This window comes from Aureobasidium namibiae, assembly GCF_000721765.1.
Source record: "Aureobasidium namibiae CBS 147.97 unplaced genomic scaffold scaffold_12, whole genome shotgun sequence".
Classification (NCBI taxonomy): domain Eukaryota; kingdom Fungi; phylum Ascomycota; class Dothideomycetes; order Dothideales; family Saccotheciaceae; genus Aureobasidium; species Aureobasidium namibiae.
The window spans coordinates 60512-77976 of NW_013581197.1; the positions used below are offsets into that span (position 1 = coordinate 60512).

Sequence of the window (17465 nt, forward strand, 5' to 3'; positions counted from 1 at the left end):
TATAAAAAAAGAGTATTATAATAGCTAGTAAAATAAAGCTTAGTAACTACTAAATTAATTAAAAAGCTATTAAGAAACTACTTATTAAAGTATAGTAGAATATAGATTTATTATATCTTTAGGCTTAACCTTAAATCTTAAAAATACTATAAGTACTAAAGATATATAAGTAGCTTAATAGTACTTACTTAAGTCTTTCTTATTAATATTATTTTTTACTTAAAACCTTTTTACTTATATCTTTACTTAAAATGTCTTATTCTTTAAGAGCTAAGCCTACTTCTTTTAAAGATAGTATTCTTACCTTAGAGTCTAATATAGACCCTAATATTTATAGCCTTATAAATAGTTTTAAGGTTTTAGAAAAAGATAGTTCTAATACTTATAAAGATCTAGATGTTACGATCCTGCTAATGATAGGGTCGCATAGCCTACTCTATTATTCTCCGTACCTTAGTATAATAGAGCACCTTATATAAACACGCTATATGCTCTACTCTAGTCTACTGCTCTGCTCTATAGAGCATAACAGAGCATATAGAGTAACGTATATACACTCATTATCTATTAGGTATATAGGTAGGTAGGTCTTTATTAGGAAGTCCTACGTTTAACTTAATTAGTTATTCTAATAGTCCCTTTAGTATACACTACTACATATAACCTGCTTTACTACGCTTAATACTCCTCTTTACAAGTACAAATCCTGTAACTAGTTATTCTTCTATAAGAATAGTTAGCTATAATAACTTTAAACGCCCTTAGAATGAGTTAATTAAGTAGCACCCCTAGAGGTACTCCTAGCGAGGTCGGTAGAACCCGCACTACCACCTCCTACGACGATAGTAAGGTCGCTAAGCCCGATCTCTACTATAGAGACCGCTAGGGTCTTAACGACTAGCTTACTTAGATAGATATCTACTTTTAGTTCACTCCGATTAAGGCTAATAAGAAAACCTTATTTACTAGCACCTACCTCTAAGGAAGAGCCTAGCACTAGATAAAACCGATACTTATAAAGTTCCTAAACGGTTAAGGAGACACTAATAGTATCCTTACTAGCTTTATTAAGTTTAAGGAAGAGATCCGCCGCATCTTTAGTATCTCTAACGAGAATAAAGTTGCTATACGCCTTATTTAGCATATCCGTTAACACACTTTAGCATCCGATTATGCCGCTAAGTTCTAGGAGTATGCCTAGGTTACTAATTAGGGCGACTCCGCCCTTATAACTATATACCGACGTAGTTTAAAGGAAAACGTTAAAGACGAACTTATAAGAACTAGTAAGAAGATCGACGACCTCGACGATCTTATCCGTATAACAATCGAAATCGACGATAACCTTTACGAACGTGCTATAGAGAGACGCTATAACGTTACCCCTCGTAGCAAGTCTAGGTATGCTCTATACCGCGCTAATAATAACTTTAAAGGAAAGAAGTTCGGTCGTAATAACTAGTACTAGGATCCTTATAGACCTATGCTAATAGAACTAGACGTTACCGAAGGTCGCCGATCTTAGGGTAAGAAGCAGTTTAAAGGGAAGAGTTAGATAACTTGCTATGCATATAATTAGAAAGGTTATATAGTAAGGGATTATCGTTCGAAGAATAAGGTGCCTCGAAGGTAATTTAACATAACGTAGAAGAAGCTAACCGGAACCCACGGTTTAGACCACTATAAAATACTTAGCTAGACGGAATGCTATAATAACGCATGTCTAGTCCATTACGATGCTAAGATGGGATCTAATTAGGTTCCCCCTACACCTGTCGACTAGGGTAGAGGAGGCTACTACGAGATTAATGTCATTATAAAAATAGAAGATCTTAAGGAAGGAGAAATCGAAGAGGGAGACGTTAAGAGCGATCCTAAAGAGGACGACGACGAGGAGGAATCCGAAGAAGAATTATCCGACGACGACCACTTATGTAATAGAAGAGAAGGCATCTATACCTTATATGCCTACGTGCTATTATGCTTTACTAAAATGTTCGACATTATAATAAAGTATAGAGAAGACGCATTCCTATTAATTAACGGTTAGAGATTCTTATACCCTTATAACTTCGATAACATGCTAGATTAGATCCGCCATACATTTAGGGATTACTAACTTATAGTAGTCGAATACGACTTTAAGGCTTTTATCGTTAAAAGGCCGCTACTCGGTAGTACCTTTATACTAGTAGGATACATCATTCCCTTAGGAGAACGTGTTAATAATAGTATGCGAGATAGTATTAAGTTGCTACGATCTCGATACGAATAAGTATAATAGTAGTAACGCACGCTATATAAACGACACCTTCGAGAAGAACACGGACTAGACACCTTATTAAAAGGAAAAGAAAGAGTTAGGTTTAACTTACTAGTTAGTAACGATTCGGGAAAAGAGTAGATTCTTATAGTAAGGGCAGCTAGCGAGAATATAACACGATCTAAGCCCTAGCGTTAACATTATTAACTACGGTGTTCCGTATACTAGTTACCGTATAAGGAAGATAACTATATATAATAATAGATTCCGAAGCGAGTAGAAACTTTATATTAACATTAATAGTCACTCGATTTAAGATAGCTACTCGATCGAAAGAATATAGGTACGAATTAATGGCTATAGACAGCTTAGCCTTACCTAGAGTTATAAAGGAGACGGTACCTTTATAGTTAGTTACCTAATCACACTATAAGGACATCATCTTCGACGTCGTAGAGATAGCTAATCACTATATCGTCTTAGGTATGCCCTAGTTAAGGTAATATAACCTAATAATTAACTAGAAGTTATAAGTGTTAAGGTTTAAGGAGTGCGACTACGTAGTCGACTCGTAACCTACGTATCGGTAGCGTTTAATAGTAGATAAGAGGAAGGGTCACATTAAGACTAGAAAAGTATTAGTTACTATTACCTCGACTAAGGCATTATTAAAACAACATAATACCGGCTCCGTAGGCACCGATCTTAGAGGTTAGATAGGCTATAAAGCGAGAGTTAGTAAAGGAAGTTACGCACCTTCTAATATCCCTAAATAATATAGTAAATGGAAACGCTTATTCTAGGAAGAGAAGAATGTAAACGTATTACCTAGGCATTAGCCGTAGGATTATAAAATACGACTCGAACTAAGGAAGTAACCTACATTTAGACCTATCTATACGTTATCCGAAAAAGAACTTAAGACGCTTCGAGAATACCTAGACGAGAATCTAGCATAAGGATTTATCTATAAATCGGAATCCCCTATAGGTTACCTAATTCTGTTTATACTAAAGAAAGACGGTAGTCTAAGACTATACGTTAACTACCGAAAGATTAACGATATCACCATTAAGAATCGTTACCTATTGCTAAACATTAAAGAACTATAGGATCGCTTATCTAAAGCGAAATGGTTCTTAAAGATTAATCTTAAAGGAGCCTATAACCTTATCCGAATAAAGGAGGGAGAAGAATAGAAGACCGCGTTTCGTATACGCTACGGGTATTACGAATACTTAGTTATGCCATTTAGTCTTACTAACGTACTGGCTACCTATTAAATAATGATTAATAACACGCTACGAGAATACCTAGATATTACGGTTGTCGCCTACCTTAACGACATCCTAATCTACATAGATAGAGACCTAGAATAACACGTAAAAGATGTATAACAAGTCCTAACGAAACTATAAGAACGGAGACTTAAGGTAAACCTAAAGAAATGTAAATTTTACGTTAAGGAAACCGAGTTCCTTAGCTTTATCATTAGGGTCGATAGCATTCGGATTAATCCTACGAAAATCATATCCATTAAAGAATAGCCTACTCCGAAAAATCTTAAAGAAGTATAATCGTTCCTTAGACTTGCTAACTATAATAGGAAGTTCATATTAGGTTACTCCTAGATAGCGTTACCGCTTATGGAACTTACGAAGTAAGATACTCTATTTATATAGAAAGAACGGTAATAGAAAGCTTTCGAAACACTTAAATAGGCATATATCGACGGACCTACTCTAAGAATGTTTAACTTAGGAAAGCTAGTCTACATTAAGACCGATACATCCGATAGAGCGATTAGAGTATGTCTTACGTAAGACTACGAAGGGAAACGACATCTTATAGCTTACTACTCGCGTAAGATAACACTAGTAGAACAGAATTACGACATCTATAATAAAGAACTTCTCGCCATCGTCGTAGCCTTATAACACTAGAGAGTATATGCCGAAGGAGCCCCGTCTCTTACGATTCTTACGGATTATAAGAACCTCTTAACTTTTACGACTACTAAAGTTCTTAACCGTAGATAAGTAAGATGGTTAGAACTCCTCGGATAATACAAATTTAAAATCTAGTATACGCCTAGCAAAGATAACGGCCGAGCGGACGCGCTTAGTAGAAGAATCGACTATATAGAAGGCAAAGAAGCTATCGTATATAGCATCTTATAAACAAATAAGGATAGAACACTTAGCGTACGGACATATAAGTTTAATGCCGTACTACGCATTATAAAAGATGATAAAGAGCAATTTCCTATCTTATGTAACAAATACTAAGTGCCTAAACGACATTAGGAACAGTGCATTAAGGACTACTATAATGACCTAACATAAGGTTACCCTAGTATTACTAAAACAATCGAGAACATATAACGTAACTTTACATTCTTTTAGATAAAGGCGAAAGTTACGGCATACATTTAGAAATGCCGTAGCTATTAGATAAACAAATCATCTCGACATGCTAAGTATAGCGAAATCTAATTTATAGACCTACCGCTATAGCCTTAGGACGAAGTCACTATAGACTTCATTACTAGCTTACGTAGTTTAAGCTCGCTAGACGACTCGAACCTACGTAAGCATAGTGATGCTATAATAGGATTACGTAGTTTAAAGCAGAATTCGAACCTAAAACTACGTTAGCCATACGACTCGATACTAGTTATAGTCGACAGACTTACGAAGTATACACACTTTATTCCCTACATAAAATCAATTACTATAGAGGAATTAGCACACTTAGTTCTAGACAGACTAATTAGGTATTACGGAATCCCGAAGTCCTTTATTACAGATCGTAATAAGCTATTTACGTTAAACTACTAGAAAACACTCGTCTCTATAATGGGTATTAAACATAAGCTCTTAACCGCTTACTATCTATAGACCGACGGTTAGACCGAAAGAGCGAACTAGACGCTTAAAGCTTACCTACAACATTACGTTAATTACGCTTAAGATAACTAGGTAATTTACCTACTAATGGCATAACTAGCGCTAAATTAACAGATTTCTGCTATAATAGGAGTTACGCCATTCTATACTAATTTTAGAAAATAACCTAATCTGTTTATAGAGCCTAAGTTATAGCATCTAAACGTAGATAAAGCATTAATTACTAGCGACTAGCTAAAGGACTTATATAAGCAACTATAATAGAGAATACTATCATCCTAGGACGATTTATAGAAAAGTCGACAAAAATTAAAACCGGATCCTTAGCTAAAAGAGGGAGATAAGGTATACTTACTTATAAAAAACTTACGATCTTAACGGACGATAAGGAAACTAGATTATGTTAAAGTCGGACCATTCTTAATTTTAGAAGTTAGAGGATTAGTTAACTATAAACTCTAACTTCCTAACGATACGAAAATATACCTAGTGTTTTATATATCGTTATTAGAACCGGCCGACCTAGAAACTCCGTTATAGATAACATTCCATTTCTAGATAGAAGAAGAAGACGAATTTAAAGTAGAAAAGATACTAGAATAACAGGGTTAGTAATACCTTATAAAATGGAAAGGTTACCTACATTCGGAAAATACTTAGGAACTAGAAAACAACCTTAGGAACTGCTAGAGGCTTCTATAGCAGTTCTAGCGGATTCGACATTCTAGAACTCGGAGGACAAGTCGAACCCACTATTAATAGCATTCTAAGTCTCTAGACCTAGCGTTAAGCTAGGAGTATTAGCAGAGAACTCGAGTAATGCGGCGTCGACCTCTTCTTATTCGATGCCCGCGTATTCTATAGCCACCGCCTCCTCCTCTTTCTTATCTAGTAGATCTAGCTATTAACGAAGGCGCATCTCCCGAGCGAACGCTATTTGCTATCGCTCGCGCGCCAGATCCGCTTCTTTCCGAGCCTGCTCTTACGTATAGTACGCATCCTTAATAGCGTCGCGTAAACGCTTACGCTCTTGTTTTAGGCGATCCCATTCGGATTACGACATACGGATATCGCACCTCTAATTACGACGAAGACATTCACTACATTTCCCGGACCTAACGTAAACCCGACAAACGCGACCGTGTTTAGAGCATATAGCGTAGGGTTTCACTATAATAGTTCCTTCGGATTCGATATATTCGGCGAGTCTTTTACGACGTTTAGTGCTAGTGTCTTTAGGCATAGTAGAAAAGGTCTATTACTTACTAAGGTAGAACTACGGAGGCAGCAGCTAATTATGTACGTTAGCGTCGGGACGACGCTAGTATAGAAGGAGGATAGTATTACGATCCTACTAATGACAGGGTCGTATAGCCTACTCTATTATTCTCTGCACCTTAGCATAATAGAGCACCTTACATAAACACGCTATATGCTCTGCTCTAGTCTACTACTCTGCTCTATAGAGCATAATAGAGCATATAGAGCAATGTGCATACACTTATTATCTATTAGGTATATAGGTAGGTAGGTCTTTATTAGGAAGTCCTACGTTTAACTTAATTAGTTATTCTAATAGTCCCTTTAGTATACACTACTACATATAACCTGCTTCACTACGCTTAACACTCCTCTTTACGAGTACAAATCCTGTAACTAGTTATTCTTCTATAAGAATAGTTAGCTATAACACTAGAACTATTACTAGACTATTTTAAAGTACTTTCTTTTAGATCTAGCTTTAATAGTTTTATTAAAAGTATTATTAAGCTAAGGTTATATTAACTCTAAAAGTCTACTAACTAATATATTTATAGAAAAAACTTTAGATATAGTTACTCTAAAAACTATACTACTTAAACTAAAAGATAGTCCTATATCTAAAGATAATCTAATTAGATTAGAATTAGAACTTTTTAAGAAAGAGCTTTTTTATTCTAAAGATAGTATGTTAAGATTATACTACTAGTAAACCTTAAAGGCTATTAAAACTAATATACTATTCTAGTAATAGAGAGTTTACTAAACTAAGGGTTTTAATTTTTTAAGCTATTAGAAACTAGAATATTTATAGCTATATATATATTACTATTAGAAGAGTTATATTTTTTAGGGTGTTCCTTTTTTTTAGATTCCATTATAAAGAAACTCTCCTTAGTCTTTCCTTTTTTGTGATAGTGTGGGGTTCTGTTTGGGTATTACACGATGCTCTTTATGCGTTTAATATTTTTGTTTCTACTCTACATCGCCTTGCAGCACTAACACGAGACTTGTCAGAACCAACACCTACAGGACGCAAACACATTAGCAGGAAGCAAATAATCACGGACGTCCTTATCGTCGTTATCTTTTCTGACCTCAACTAGTCGTGGATGTTCATGAGGTCGAGATGCTGGCACAGCAAACTGCAGAGTTGCGGGTGCTTGGTGCGGGTGCTTGGTGCGGGTGCTTGGTGCGGGTGCTTGGTGCGAGGACGATTGAGGAAGGAAGGGTCAGATTGCATGTGCGATGGAATATGTAAACAGATTCGCGAGTATTGCGAGTGTATGCTCTTGTGAACCGAGATGGCAATGAGAGCATGAGACAACTGAAGACGACCAAGATGGAGGGGTGTAGGAGTAAAATGGTAGCAAGTAGCAATTTCGCTGTTGGCGTGTCGTTCTTTTGTGCAGGGAGCTCAATCGTACCGAACCATACACTCAAATGCTCAGTCTGACCGATAGAAACTCCTTTGCTTCATCCTCTCCCACTCCCGCTCCACTGGCACCACACTCCTTGCTCTGAATGAGGCCCATACGGTTGGCTCTAATCATGAACCACATATCTTTTCTGTCGCCATTGAGCTCCTCCTTCAAGATCTCAGTCTTCAGCTTCTTCATCCACTCGTTGTAGTGGTCGGGCACTTCCAAATCGGTAGCTTCTTCGCGCATCACTCTGGTCGCCTCGAGTGCACGAGCGTAGCCAGACCCGCCAACTGAGTTTCTGATCAAGTCACGGACGATCTTGCCGAGTTGCTGGAAGGCTGACTCTACATCTTCGTGGCTGCCTCTGTCCAGTAGCTGCCTGAATTCTGGAACGGCGTTCTGTGGTGAGATCTTGACGGTACCGCCTTGAGCTGAGAGAAGAGCAGTAACGTCGAGTCCAGAAAGTGGCTTTGGGACGTCGCGGCGTCCCTTCTTCGACTTCGACTTTGGTTGGACTGGAGAGTGTCAATATGACTTCTAGGACGATATAATGCTTGCACATACCCTTCTTGACGTCTCCAGCGGTGGCGATGGCCTTCAAGGAAGCCTTTGCGTTGTTGATCAACTCCTGTGGCGGGTTGGAATATTTCACCAGGATTTCAGGAACAGGCGGTAACTTCTCATCTGGCCAGATCGCTCGGCTTCTGATAACCTGGCTGACACGGTGCAGAGCTGGTGAGAAGGTTTCCTCGATAGTCGCATACTCGGAAGGATTGCTGTTGATTGTCAGTGGGTGAAGTGTTGCAACGATTCGATGATCACGAACCCTTCGTCATCCTCGCCGAAAGTGGACAAGTCCATAGCATCCACGTAGTCACTCATGGCATCCATCAAATCATCGCCGGGAAGAAATCTATGCTGCTTGAGCTCTTTTCCAGACACGGTGACGATTTTGTCCAAGGCCGGGAATCTGTAAGAACGCAAGTCTTCTGCGAAGGGCAGCTCAACTTCGAAGAGACACTCAGCATCGGCATCAACTGATGGCGCAAGCAAGACCATAGTCGGACTCTTCCCATCCTTGGGCACCAGTCGTGCCACAGCATATGTGTCGAGCTCGTAAAGAGCACGGATGAACGACGACAGCGCCATGATGGCCTTCTCGTTCGTTCGTTGAGCGATGATGACATTCGTTTTGGACATGTCTAGATACCTCTCGTACTGTGTTACAGTTAGCCAACTAGTCGAGACGATAAGCAATCGCGACTTACCTGATCTTTGACGACGAAGCCAATGATGTCCATACCCTGTTTACTTTCAAAGTCGGTAACATTCTTGTCGGCCTCCTCAATTGGCACCACAGTACTTCCGTAGTTGAAGCCTCGTGACAGTTCGTCTTGCTCGACATCGCGTTTGCCGCCTGGCGCCTCTTCATCGGGGACCTGGTATGTGCGGGCATTCTTGACAGCAGCCAGGTCGCTCGGCTTTAGATCCTCGTCCGATGGCGCGAATTGTGACTGCGTTTCTCCTGGAGCCATGTTCGGTCTGACAACAAACTGACTGGCTGATGGTGCTTTTGCAACCATGATTCGAGGGTATCTTTCGACGTCGATCGCCATAGCCGTATCGTAATTCTCCGGGTCGCCCAAGGTGAGATAACCTCTGTATGAGTGGACGGGCCGTACCGTCTTCATACGGGGAATGACCATCTCATCAATGGCGAAGCCAAGTGTGCCGTACAAGCCGTTGCACTCCTCGACAAGATCCTTGAATACTCGTTCATTTTGTGCCTGAGCTTATCAGTAACTGGACCTTTGAGAGGACTCGCGACATACTTTGACGGCGTTTTTGTTGTCTTCCTTGACACCATATTCCGGGTCGTCAAAGTCTACTCCACTAACAAGATGTCAGCACCATCCATCGCAAAGCCGAGGGTCTAGACCTACAGGATGACCAACTCAATTCCATCCTCTTTGCACTTTGATGTGATAGCGTCAAGGCCATCGGCATCTACACTACCGTTGCCGTTGGTGACGAGGATGATCTTGCGAGTGTAGGCCAATTTCTTGGTGACAGTCGTTATCATATGGATGGCCACGACCAAGGCAGAGATGGCTGCTTGGGTTAGCAGAGCAAAGCCGTCTTCCAATATTGTAAACATACCATCACCCACATCGGTATTGCTGGGCACAAGTTGCTGTTTGAGCCGGCGTACATCTGGCATCAATGCTCTGCATAATGTGATTAGTATGGTTTTTTTTGAGTACATCGAGCTATCGCTTACTGTCCAAGCTCTTTGAAGACCGTGATGTGTTCATAGGCATCTTCATCCGAATTGTCTAGTGCGTTGAGAGTGCCTTCGATATGCATTAGTTGTTTGCTCACAAAGATCAGCCTTATCGATAAGGATCTGTTGTTTGTGTGAGCTTCTCACCATCAGTTCGCAAGCCGACGACTGCCAGCATGGCTGTTTTGCGTTCATTGGATATCTGAGGAGTCAATTCTACTGTTCTAAGAGTGATGCGACCATCTTTCGACCTACTGTTGTAGTAATTTTGTCCCAGATGTATGTCAGGGCCCAGTCCAGATCACTGATTTCTCGTCCATTGTGCTTCTCACCCATGGACTTGCCAAGGTCAACAATGTACACTGTTGCCTCTTTCTGCGCCATGTTGAAAACGCAGTATTTCGGTTGAGCGACAATGGTATGGGAGAAGTTGTTGTGTTGTGTTTGGGACAGAAACGCAGCAAACACTTACAGACGCGGAGGTCGTGTCGGCTTCGTGCCTGCAGGCAGCAACGAGCGTGTCGGCCTTTCCTTAGATTTACCTCTAGCACGCTGCCAGTACAAACAGACATGTGTCACATTTGGTTCTAGCAGATTTATATCATAGTTACAAAAGGATAGAGACATGAAATCACCAGTGTTTGTTGGGGTCAAGACCGAGGCATACCAGTAATTTCACATACGTCACCACTCAAGCGATCTGGCGTGATATACCATTTGACAAAACTCGACCATCCCTTAGTTCTTGCTATTCTCAAAAATCATCTCAGCCAAATATGCCTTCAGTCACCGACTACAAAGCGTACCACATCTTGAGCTATGGCTCCTTCCTCGGAGCCACACTCTTCCAGTCGTTCATCGGCGGTGTTGTTGCATTCAAGGTCCTTCCTCGCGCACAGTTCTCGACTCTTCAAAAGGCAACTTTCCCTGTCTTCTTCGCCCTTCAGTCTGTCCTTGGCCTAGCACTCTTGTTCACCTACCCTGGCGAGAAGTTGCTCGGCGTCGGAAATCAGACCCTCAGAGAAAATGTTGGCTTCAGTGGCCTCTTAGCAGACAATAACAGATGGCCTATCTTTGTGCCGCTTGCAACCATCTTTGTTACCAGTGTTATCAACGCTCTGATCATTGGTCCCGCCACAACGAAGACTATGAAGGAGCGTCACCATCAAGGTATGTGGCGAAAATTCTGTTCATGACAAACAGAGCTAATGGACGACTTTCAGAAACTCGTGATGGCAAGAAATACTCAGACCCCGGCCCGCACTCCAAGGCAATGGAGCAGTTGAACAAGAGCTTCGGTGTGTTGCATAGTGTGTCGACGATCATCAATCTGACCGCATTCGGATGCGCCATTTGGTACGGCTTTGTCCTGGGCGAGAGACTGTAAAGTCGCTTTGTCTGCGAAAGATATGCATGCGTTGAAGAAGCAGCGAATGTAGTGCTCCAGTCAATAGATTTTCCATTCCAATATTCTGTATGATATGCTGTTTATCTCATGCATGTTTTGAGAGCTATTACATTGTAGTTGAAGGCTACTGATGGTATCATGGCCCCCTCTTGGAACATATCCGTGTCGCTTCCGATCCTCGGGCGAAGCCTGGATGACATCCAACTTCACTTCATGCATCGTTTGCTTTTTCCTTCCTATCCAACTGTTCTTCATCTTGAATAATCTGTACTCTTTGTTCTTATCAAGTAATGTCCTCCTACACATCAGAATATCCTTCTGATAGTGATTTCGATTCGGAGTATAAGACTTTCTTTGAGAAGTTTTACGAAACGTCCGATTCTCCAAGCGCTCACGAACAATACTCAGAACAATTCACACAAGATGCTACGTTGATCATGCCCACCAAAAAGGTGCAAGGTCGTGAAGGTATGAATATACTGCAATGGATCTTCGGTCGTCATTCTTTCTGACAGCCTCAGAAATCTTGAGTTTGCGGAAAGGAATGTGGGAGAAGATAGTCAGAAGGAAGCACACAGCCCTGAAAGTGTTCCCCTTCGGTCCTAACGCAAATGAGGTTATGCTTTACGGTACTGTTCAGTATAGCCTCAAGGATGGTCGAGAAGCCACAGTCGATTGGGCTGCTCGGGCCCACCTAGTCAAGAAGGACGGTACAGTGATGATGGACTTCTACCAGGTGTATCTGGTAAGCTCCAAGCACACCTTCACCGACTACTGGAATATCGCTGACTTCACAACAGGACACCGCTGCACAGAATCCGAGCAAGTAGGACTAGCTCATAGCACTGCATGCAGCAGAGACAAAACACAAAAGGATCCAGAACAAACTCAGCCCAGTCGTTCTAGCAGAGAGCTGCCGAAGTAACAATTTGTTTCAACCGAATGGTCATCCTATGCATAGCTTTACAAAGGTGATCCTTTGCGCCTATCAATTGGATATTCTGAAAATTTCCCTGGACACCTTATTTCCATACGGAGATGTGGTATGTATTCACAAGAAATTGCCTCGTATCTGTTAAGTTTGATCATATCAAACACGAGATTATGTTCCACATCGATGACTTTGTAGGCTCTGTATTGCCCAATCTATCTCTAAGTTGGCCCACATCGTTCGCGGATATGCTCGAAGGGAAACTACATACTTCGCATCCCACCTGTACCTGAGGTTCTGCAATAGACCTGCTTTCGTGTCTCGTGTTCCTCGAGCACGTTATCAAGAGTTTTGTGGTTCCATTCGAGACTGTGTCTCCAAATTCACAATCCCAAGGACAAAGAACACCGACGCACCACTGGCGATAAAGGTTGTCGTGTCTCCCAAACCGGACGCGCTCTCTTTGACGTCCCCGTAACAAAGCACAAATCCTCGACGCATCCGGAGCGTCTCCGTTGAGAGCCTGCAAAGCGTCTTGCGCGCACACTCGCGTTGTTTACTTTGCGTTGACTTTTTCCGTCGCTTTTGTGTTTATTGGTCAAAATTCCGTTTTCCTCCAACAGTCTTCTTTGTTGTCGTCGCACTTATCATTGCCATCGTTTCCAAACACATAAACATCGCATTACTCTACCTTCTCCCCCGAACGTAACCTTCAGCACACTTTCACCAACTCTTCCTATCGCACGACTGATATCATCCAACATCTTTCATCAACATGGCTACTATGGCTTTGCGCCACTCCGCGCTCCATGTGCTTGCCATCGGCGTCAGCGTGTACTTAGGTGCCCGTGAGATCTACTCACACGACTTCTCAAACAGCACAGATGTCTTCAGGGGCCCTGTTGAATCTCCTGTCGCTCTTCGCGACACCACTATCCTTCCCTCCATTGAATCGCTTGACGAATCGACATCGATCACATCCACTCCATATGACTCAGATACTCCAACCTTTACCACAACGGAGTACATCACGATCATCAGAACTCCCGAGCCTGAAGATCGGGGCTTGTCCACAGTGCGTCCCATTTACGGAGGCCAGAATGGTCGTAACCCCTATGCAAACAACCCTCTGGTTCAAAGTCTGATGCACACTGTCGCTCCCCTGTTCGGCAATCCCACCTTCATGGCTGTGCACGGAGTCCTCGAGTCCATCTGGTCCCACCCTTTTACTCAAGTTATCGTCGACGCTTTCAAATTTGTCCTCGGCTTCTTTTTGTATCTCTGGATGCTTCTCCCTGAACCTGTACGTGGTCTTATGGAGCTATCGTTTTTCACGTTGTCGTTCTACGCCACAGTATCACACACTGTCAATGACTACCTGCGCCGTTGGCTCAATCCAAACACACCTGACGATCCTGCGGCTTCTCCTTCTCCCCCTTCCTCTGGTGGACCACCTGGTGGAGGAGGCGGCAATCCTCCTTCGGACGACTCCAAGCCTGTCGACGCTCCCAACGGCCCTAAACCGCCAACAAACACTGCATCAGTTGGAACTCAGACTGATGACAACACTACACCTGCTGGCTCTCAAGCTAATGACAACACTACAACATCTGGAACCCAAACTTATGACAACAATAGATCAATTGGAACCCAGACTATCGAGACTAGATCTACTGTCACTGCGAGAGAGCGCAATTGCCAAAACAACCTCCAGCGTGTACAAAGTGAGCTTGCAGAAGCCATATTAAACATTGAGGCTAATGAACAAACCATCGTACGCCAAGATGGAGCCATGAAAGACTTGCGAGAAAACCTTACGGACCTACGTCGAAACGTTCAATTACTCACATCACGTAACGAAGAGGCTGAGAAGCAAGTTTCGGATATGACAGTGGCGGAGAGAAAAATGAGAGTTGACCTCGCTTTCTATCAAGTACAAGCTCAAAGGCTTGAAGGCCAAGTCCGTGAAGCCACCAGAACACACTCGAGTGAGATCAACAGGCTCCAGGCAGAGCGCGATGCCACTCCTACGGACCTCGGTTACGCGATTGCGAGCCATCAGGAGGAAATCAAGCGCCTCAATGAAGCACATGAGGCACAGATCAACGAGCTAGCGTCAACTCACGATGCTACTGTCCAGGAACTCAGGTCTGAGGTCGAGAAACTCAATGACACTCTCCGCAAGGTTGAAGATCCCGATCATGCTGAAGAGAGGCACAGCCGTGAGATCAAGGATGCTGTCGACAGAGAGAGGGCCAACGCTAGCAAGGAACTTCAGGATACAACTACGCAGTATCAAGAACGTATCTCTGATCTGGAGAACCAGTTGGAAGAGGAGCGCAAACAGAGGGAGAGGTCCGCAACCCTGGCTGCTTCTCCCCTTGAGGCTGAGAGCGCAGAGTTGATCGATCTCAGAGAGGAGATCCAACGATTGGAATCGCTTCTAGCCAGCAAGGACTCAGAGGAGAGTGCTGCCAAAGAGCAGAAGAAGCTTTCTGATGAGGCGCAAGAGGGCCAGACAAAGGCTCTCGCAGACTGCAATGATAGAGTCAAGGCTCTTGAGAACACAAACACCGAGCTCACGCAGCAAAACAAGACATTGCTTGAGAAGGAGCGCGAGGCCAGAGACGCTGAGAACAAGGCTAGAAGTGCCGCCGACCAGGCCAGAACAGAGATCGAGTCCTTGCATGGACAGGTCGAGTCGCTCAGCGCCTCACTATCCGCTAGAGACGGCAATGATGCTGCCATTGACGCGGCACAGCGCGCGAAAGACAACGACGAGCAACTGAATAGACAAATCCAACAACTTCAACAAGAGCTTATCAAGGCCAGGGAGTCTGCTGAAATCGATACAGAACAGATTGGAATTCTCGAGACCGAGTTTGCTATGATGCAAGAGGAGCGCGACAACTACAAGCAGAAGACCGAAGCACTGCTAATTGAAGGCAACGATCTTTTGGGTAAATTCAACGACCTTTCGGATCGATTCAAGAACCTCTCGCAAACCTACGACCAACTACGCTATGCCTACGCTCAGCAGGAAGAAGACTACGCTCAACAGGGAAGAAACTCGCTGGCTGAGATCACCTCCTTGCGTGAAGCAGGCCTTGGAGTCGAGCGCAAGTTGAAACTTTCCGAAGACGCAAACAATCGTCTGCAACAAACACTTCGCGAGCAGCATCAGAAGTGCCAGGAGGAGAAAGACAGGCTCCAAAGGCAGTCCCAAGCTCTACTCACGCACGAAAAGGGAAACAACAATACCCTGCGCGCCCAAAATTCTGAGTTGCAGGGGCAAAATCAAGAGCTGCAACATGAAACCGCAGGCTTGAGAAGCGAGAACGATATGCTGCGTAACACGAATACCAGCCTGATCCAAACCAACAACGGTCTAGCAGATCAGGATCTGAAAGATGGGTTGACAAACGCACTCCAGGCTCAGGCCCAGAACGGGCAGGTGGACAATGCCAACCAGGCTCCTCAATCAGATGCTTTCACCAACCAAGCTCCTCAGTCTAATCCTTTCTCCAACCCTCCCCCAATGTTCCCATCGCAAGCCGGTACAGCATCTGGCGGCGCATCACCTACTACTCGTAACTCCAAACGTGGTTCTGAAGCGTCCGATACTGCTGATAAGCATCCTAACACAAAGCCGAGCAATGCCCTCGGTCGCAAGATTGCGCCACATCGAAGTCGTGCCAACTCCCCTGTCAAGAGAAACGGTGAGTCTGAAGACCCTGCACAAGATATACTCGATTGGTGTAACTGACAGCCAAATCGATGGCGAAACACCATCTTCGCCAACCCCCAGATCACATCTTCCGCGCGGTGGTATCACACCGTTCATCATGGCGCCATCATCTCGACCGGCTGCGCCCAATGTTTTCGACTCGGTGAATGGCTCTAATCCTCCAATTCACACGGACTTCACCAATGGTGCGCTCGGCAATATTCCAGTATTGCAACCTAACCACAACTTCTCGACTGGGGCTCCGGCAAGCGCTGCAGCCGACCTGTCCATGACTAGTCCCCCAAGAGGCCGCGACAGAGGTGATGCTATTATGAGTAGCCCCTCGAAAGACGACGCTGTCGAGAACGTAACCATGAGCAGTCCTCAAAGGACTCGCCATGAACAGCGCGCAGCACACAATGAAGCTCACCTCCAACAATTGGAGCAAGAGCGTGAACATGAGGAGAGGAAGGCAGCGGCCGCTCGCGAGCACGAACTTTTGCTGCAGGGTGATCGTGACTACGCGCTTGGTGATTTCGAGCCAGACGAACCTGCAGACTCGGCTATGAACACTACACCAACCAGCACCGCACCCACAGATGCAGATGTGGGCAACGTACCAAACAGCAACCCACCTGCAGACGACAACATGGACACTGAGCCAACCGGTACCTCATCCACAGACGCAGACATGACCAACGCACCAGCCGGTAGCGCCACCCCAGCCCCATCTTCAGAACCAGGCTCAACCACACCGCTAGGACTGTTCACTCCACCGGTCCCACACTCAACCAGAGAGGTTGCTTACTTGCGTTCAAGGCCTTACAACGAGAGTGGCGCCTTCGATGACATCTACAGACACAACAACTATGAAGAGCCCGATGATTACGATGAATCTGGTGAGCCTATCTACCTCAACCCACCGAGAACGCGCAGGCCTTGATTTTTCTTGCTTTTTCTACGTTTTGCAGTCTTTCGAAGGATTTGTTGTGCTTTGAATTTTTGTTTCTTGGTTTTGTCGAGTAAAGCACACTAGTAGATAAAGTCAATGAAAGGATTGTTTTCCACCATTTGCAGTGTTCCTCCCCCGATCTGGATGCGGTATGATTTTCTTGAGGAAGCCATCTTGACTAGTCAAGGTCCTGTTGGAGCCTTCTCCAGAGCTTGAATAAAAAGTTGGGCGCGTGATCGGGTGATGAGAGACGAGCTGAGAGATTTATATAGTAATTTCTGGCTGTATCAAAGCACTCTCATGTTCT

General features: G+C 43.6%; 5 protein-coding genes across 5 annotated transcripts; 4 read left to right on the forward strand and 1 right to left on the reverse strand.

Moving 5' to 3' along the window:
- Positions 1–7871: 7871 nt before the first annotated feature.
- M436DRAFT_65072 (putative Ku family DNA helicase) lies at positions 7872–10524 on the reverse strand (the record flags this gene model as incomplete). The annotated part of the gene is made up of 10 exons (XM_013570461.1): positions 7872–8371; positions 8421–8632; positions 8683–9074; positions 9125–9619; positions 9689–9749; positions 9800–9968; positions 10017–10084; positions 10138–10210; positions 10288–10342; positions 10396–10524. The coding sequence occupies 10 exons, from the start codon at positions 10522–10524 to the stop codon at positions 7872–7874; spliced, it is 2154 nt and encodes a 717-aa protein (XP_013425915.1).
- A 392-nt stretch (positions 10525–10916) lies between these two features.
- M436DRAFT_50564 (uncharacterized protein) lies at positions 10917–11527 on the forward strand (the record flags this gene model as incomplete). The annotated part of the gene is made up of 2 exons (XM_013570414.1): positions 10917–11310; positions 11364–11527. 2 exons carry the CDS (start codon positions 10917–10919, stop codon positions 11525–11527), a joined length of 558 nt encoding a protein of 185 aa, XP_013425868.1.
- Positions 11528–11838: 311 nt separating this feature from the next.
- Positions 11839–12378, forward strand: M436DRAFT_83191 (uncharacterized protein; the record flags this gene model as incomplete). Its single annotated transcript, XM_013570518.1, has 3 exons — positions 11839–12016; positions 12070–12293; positions 12349–12378. The coding sequence occupies 3 exons, from the start codon at positions 11839–11841 to the stop codon at positions 12376–12378; spliced, it is 432 nt and encodes a 143-aa protein (XP_013425972.1).
- An 876-nt stretch (positions 12379–13254) lies between these two features.
- Positions 13255–16245, forward strand: M436DRAFT_83192 (uncharacterized protein; the record flags this gene model as incomplete). Its single annotated transcript, XM_013570519.1, has 1 exon — positions 13255–16245. The coding sequence occupies one exon, from the start codon at positions 13255–13257 to the stop codon at positions 16243–16245; it is 2991 nt and encodes a 996-aa protein (XP_013425973.1).
- A 79-nt stretch (positions 16246–16324) lies between these two features.
- On the forward strand, positions 16325–17149 carry M436DRAFT_83193 (uncharacterized protein; the record flags this gene model as incomplete). The annotated part of the gene is made up of 1 exon (XM_013570520.1): positions 16325–17149. One exon carries the CDS (start codon positions 16325–16327, stop codon positions 17147–17149), a length of 825 nt encoding a protein of 274 aa, XP_013425974.1.
- Between the last annotated feature and the right edge of the window lie 316 nt (positions 17150–17465).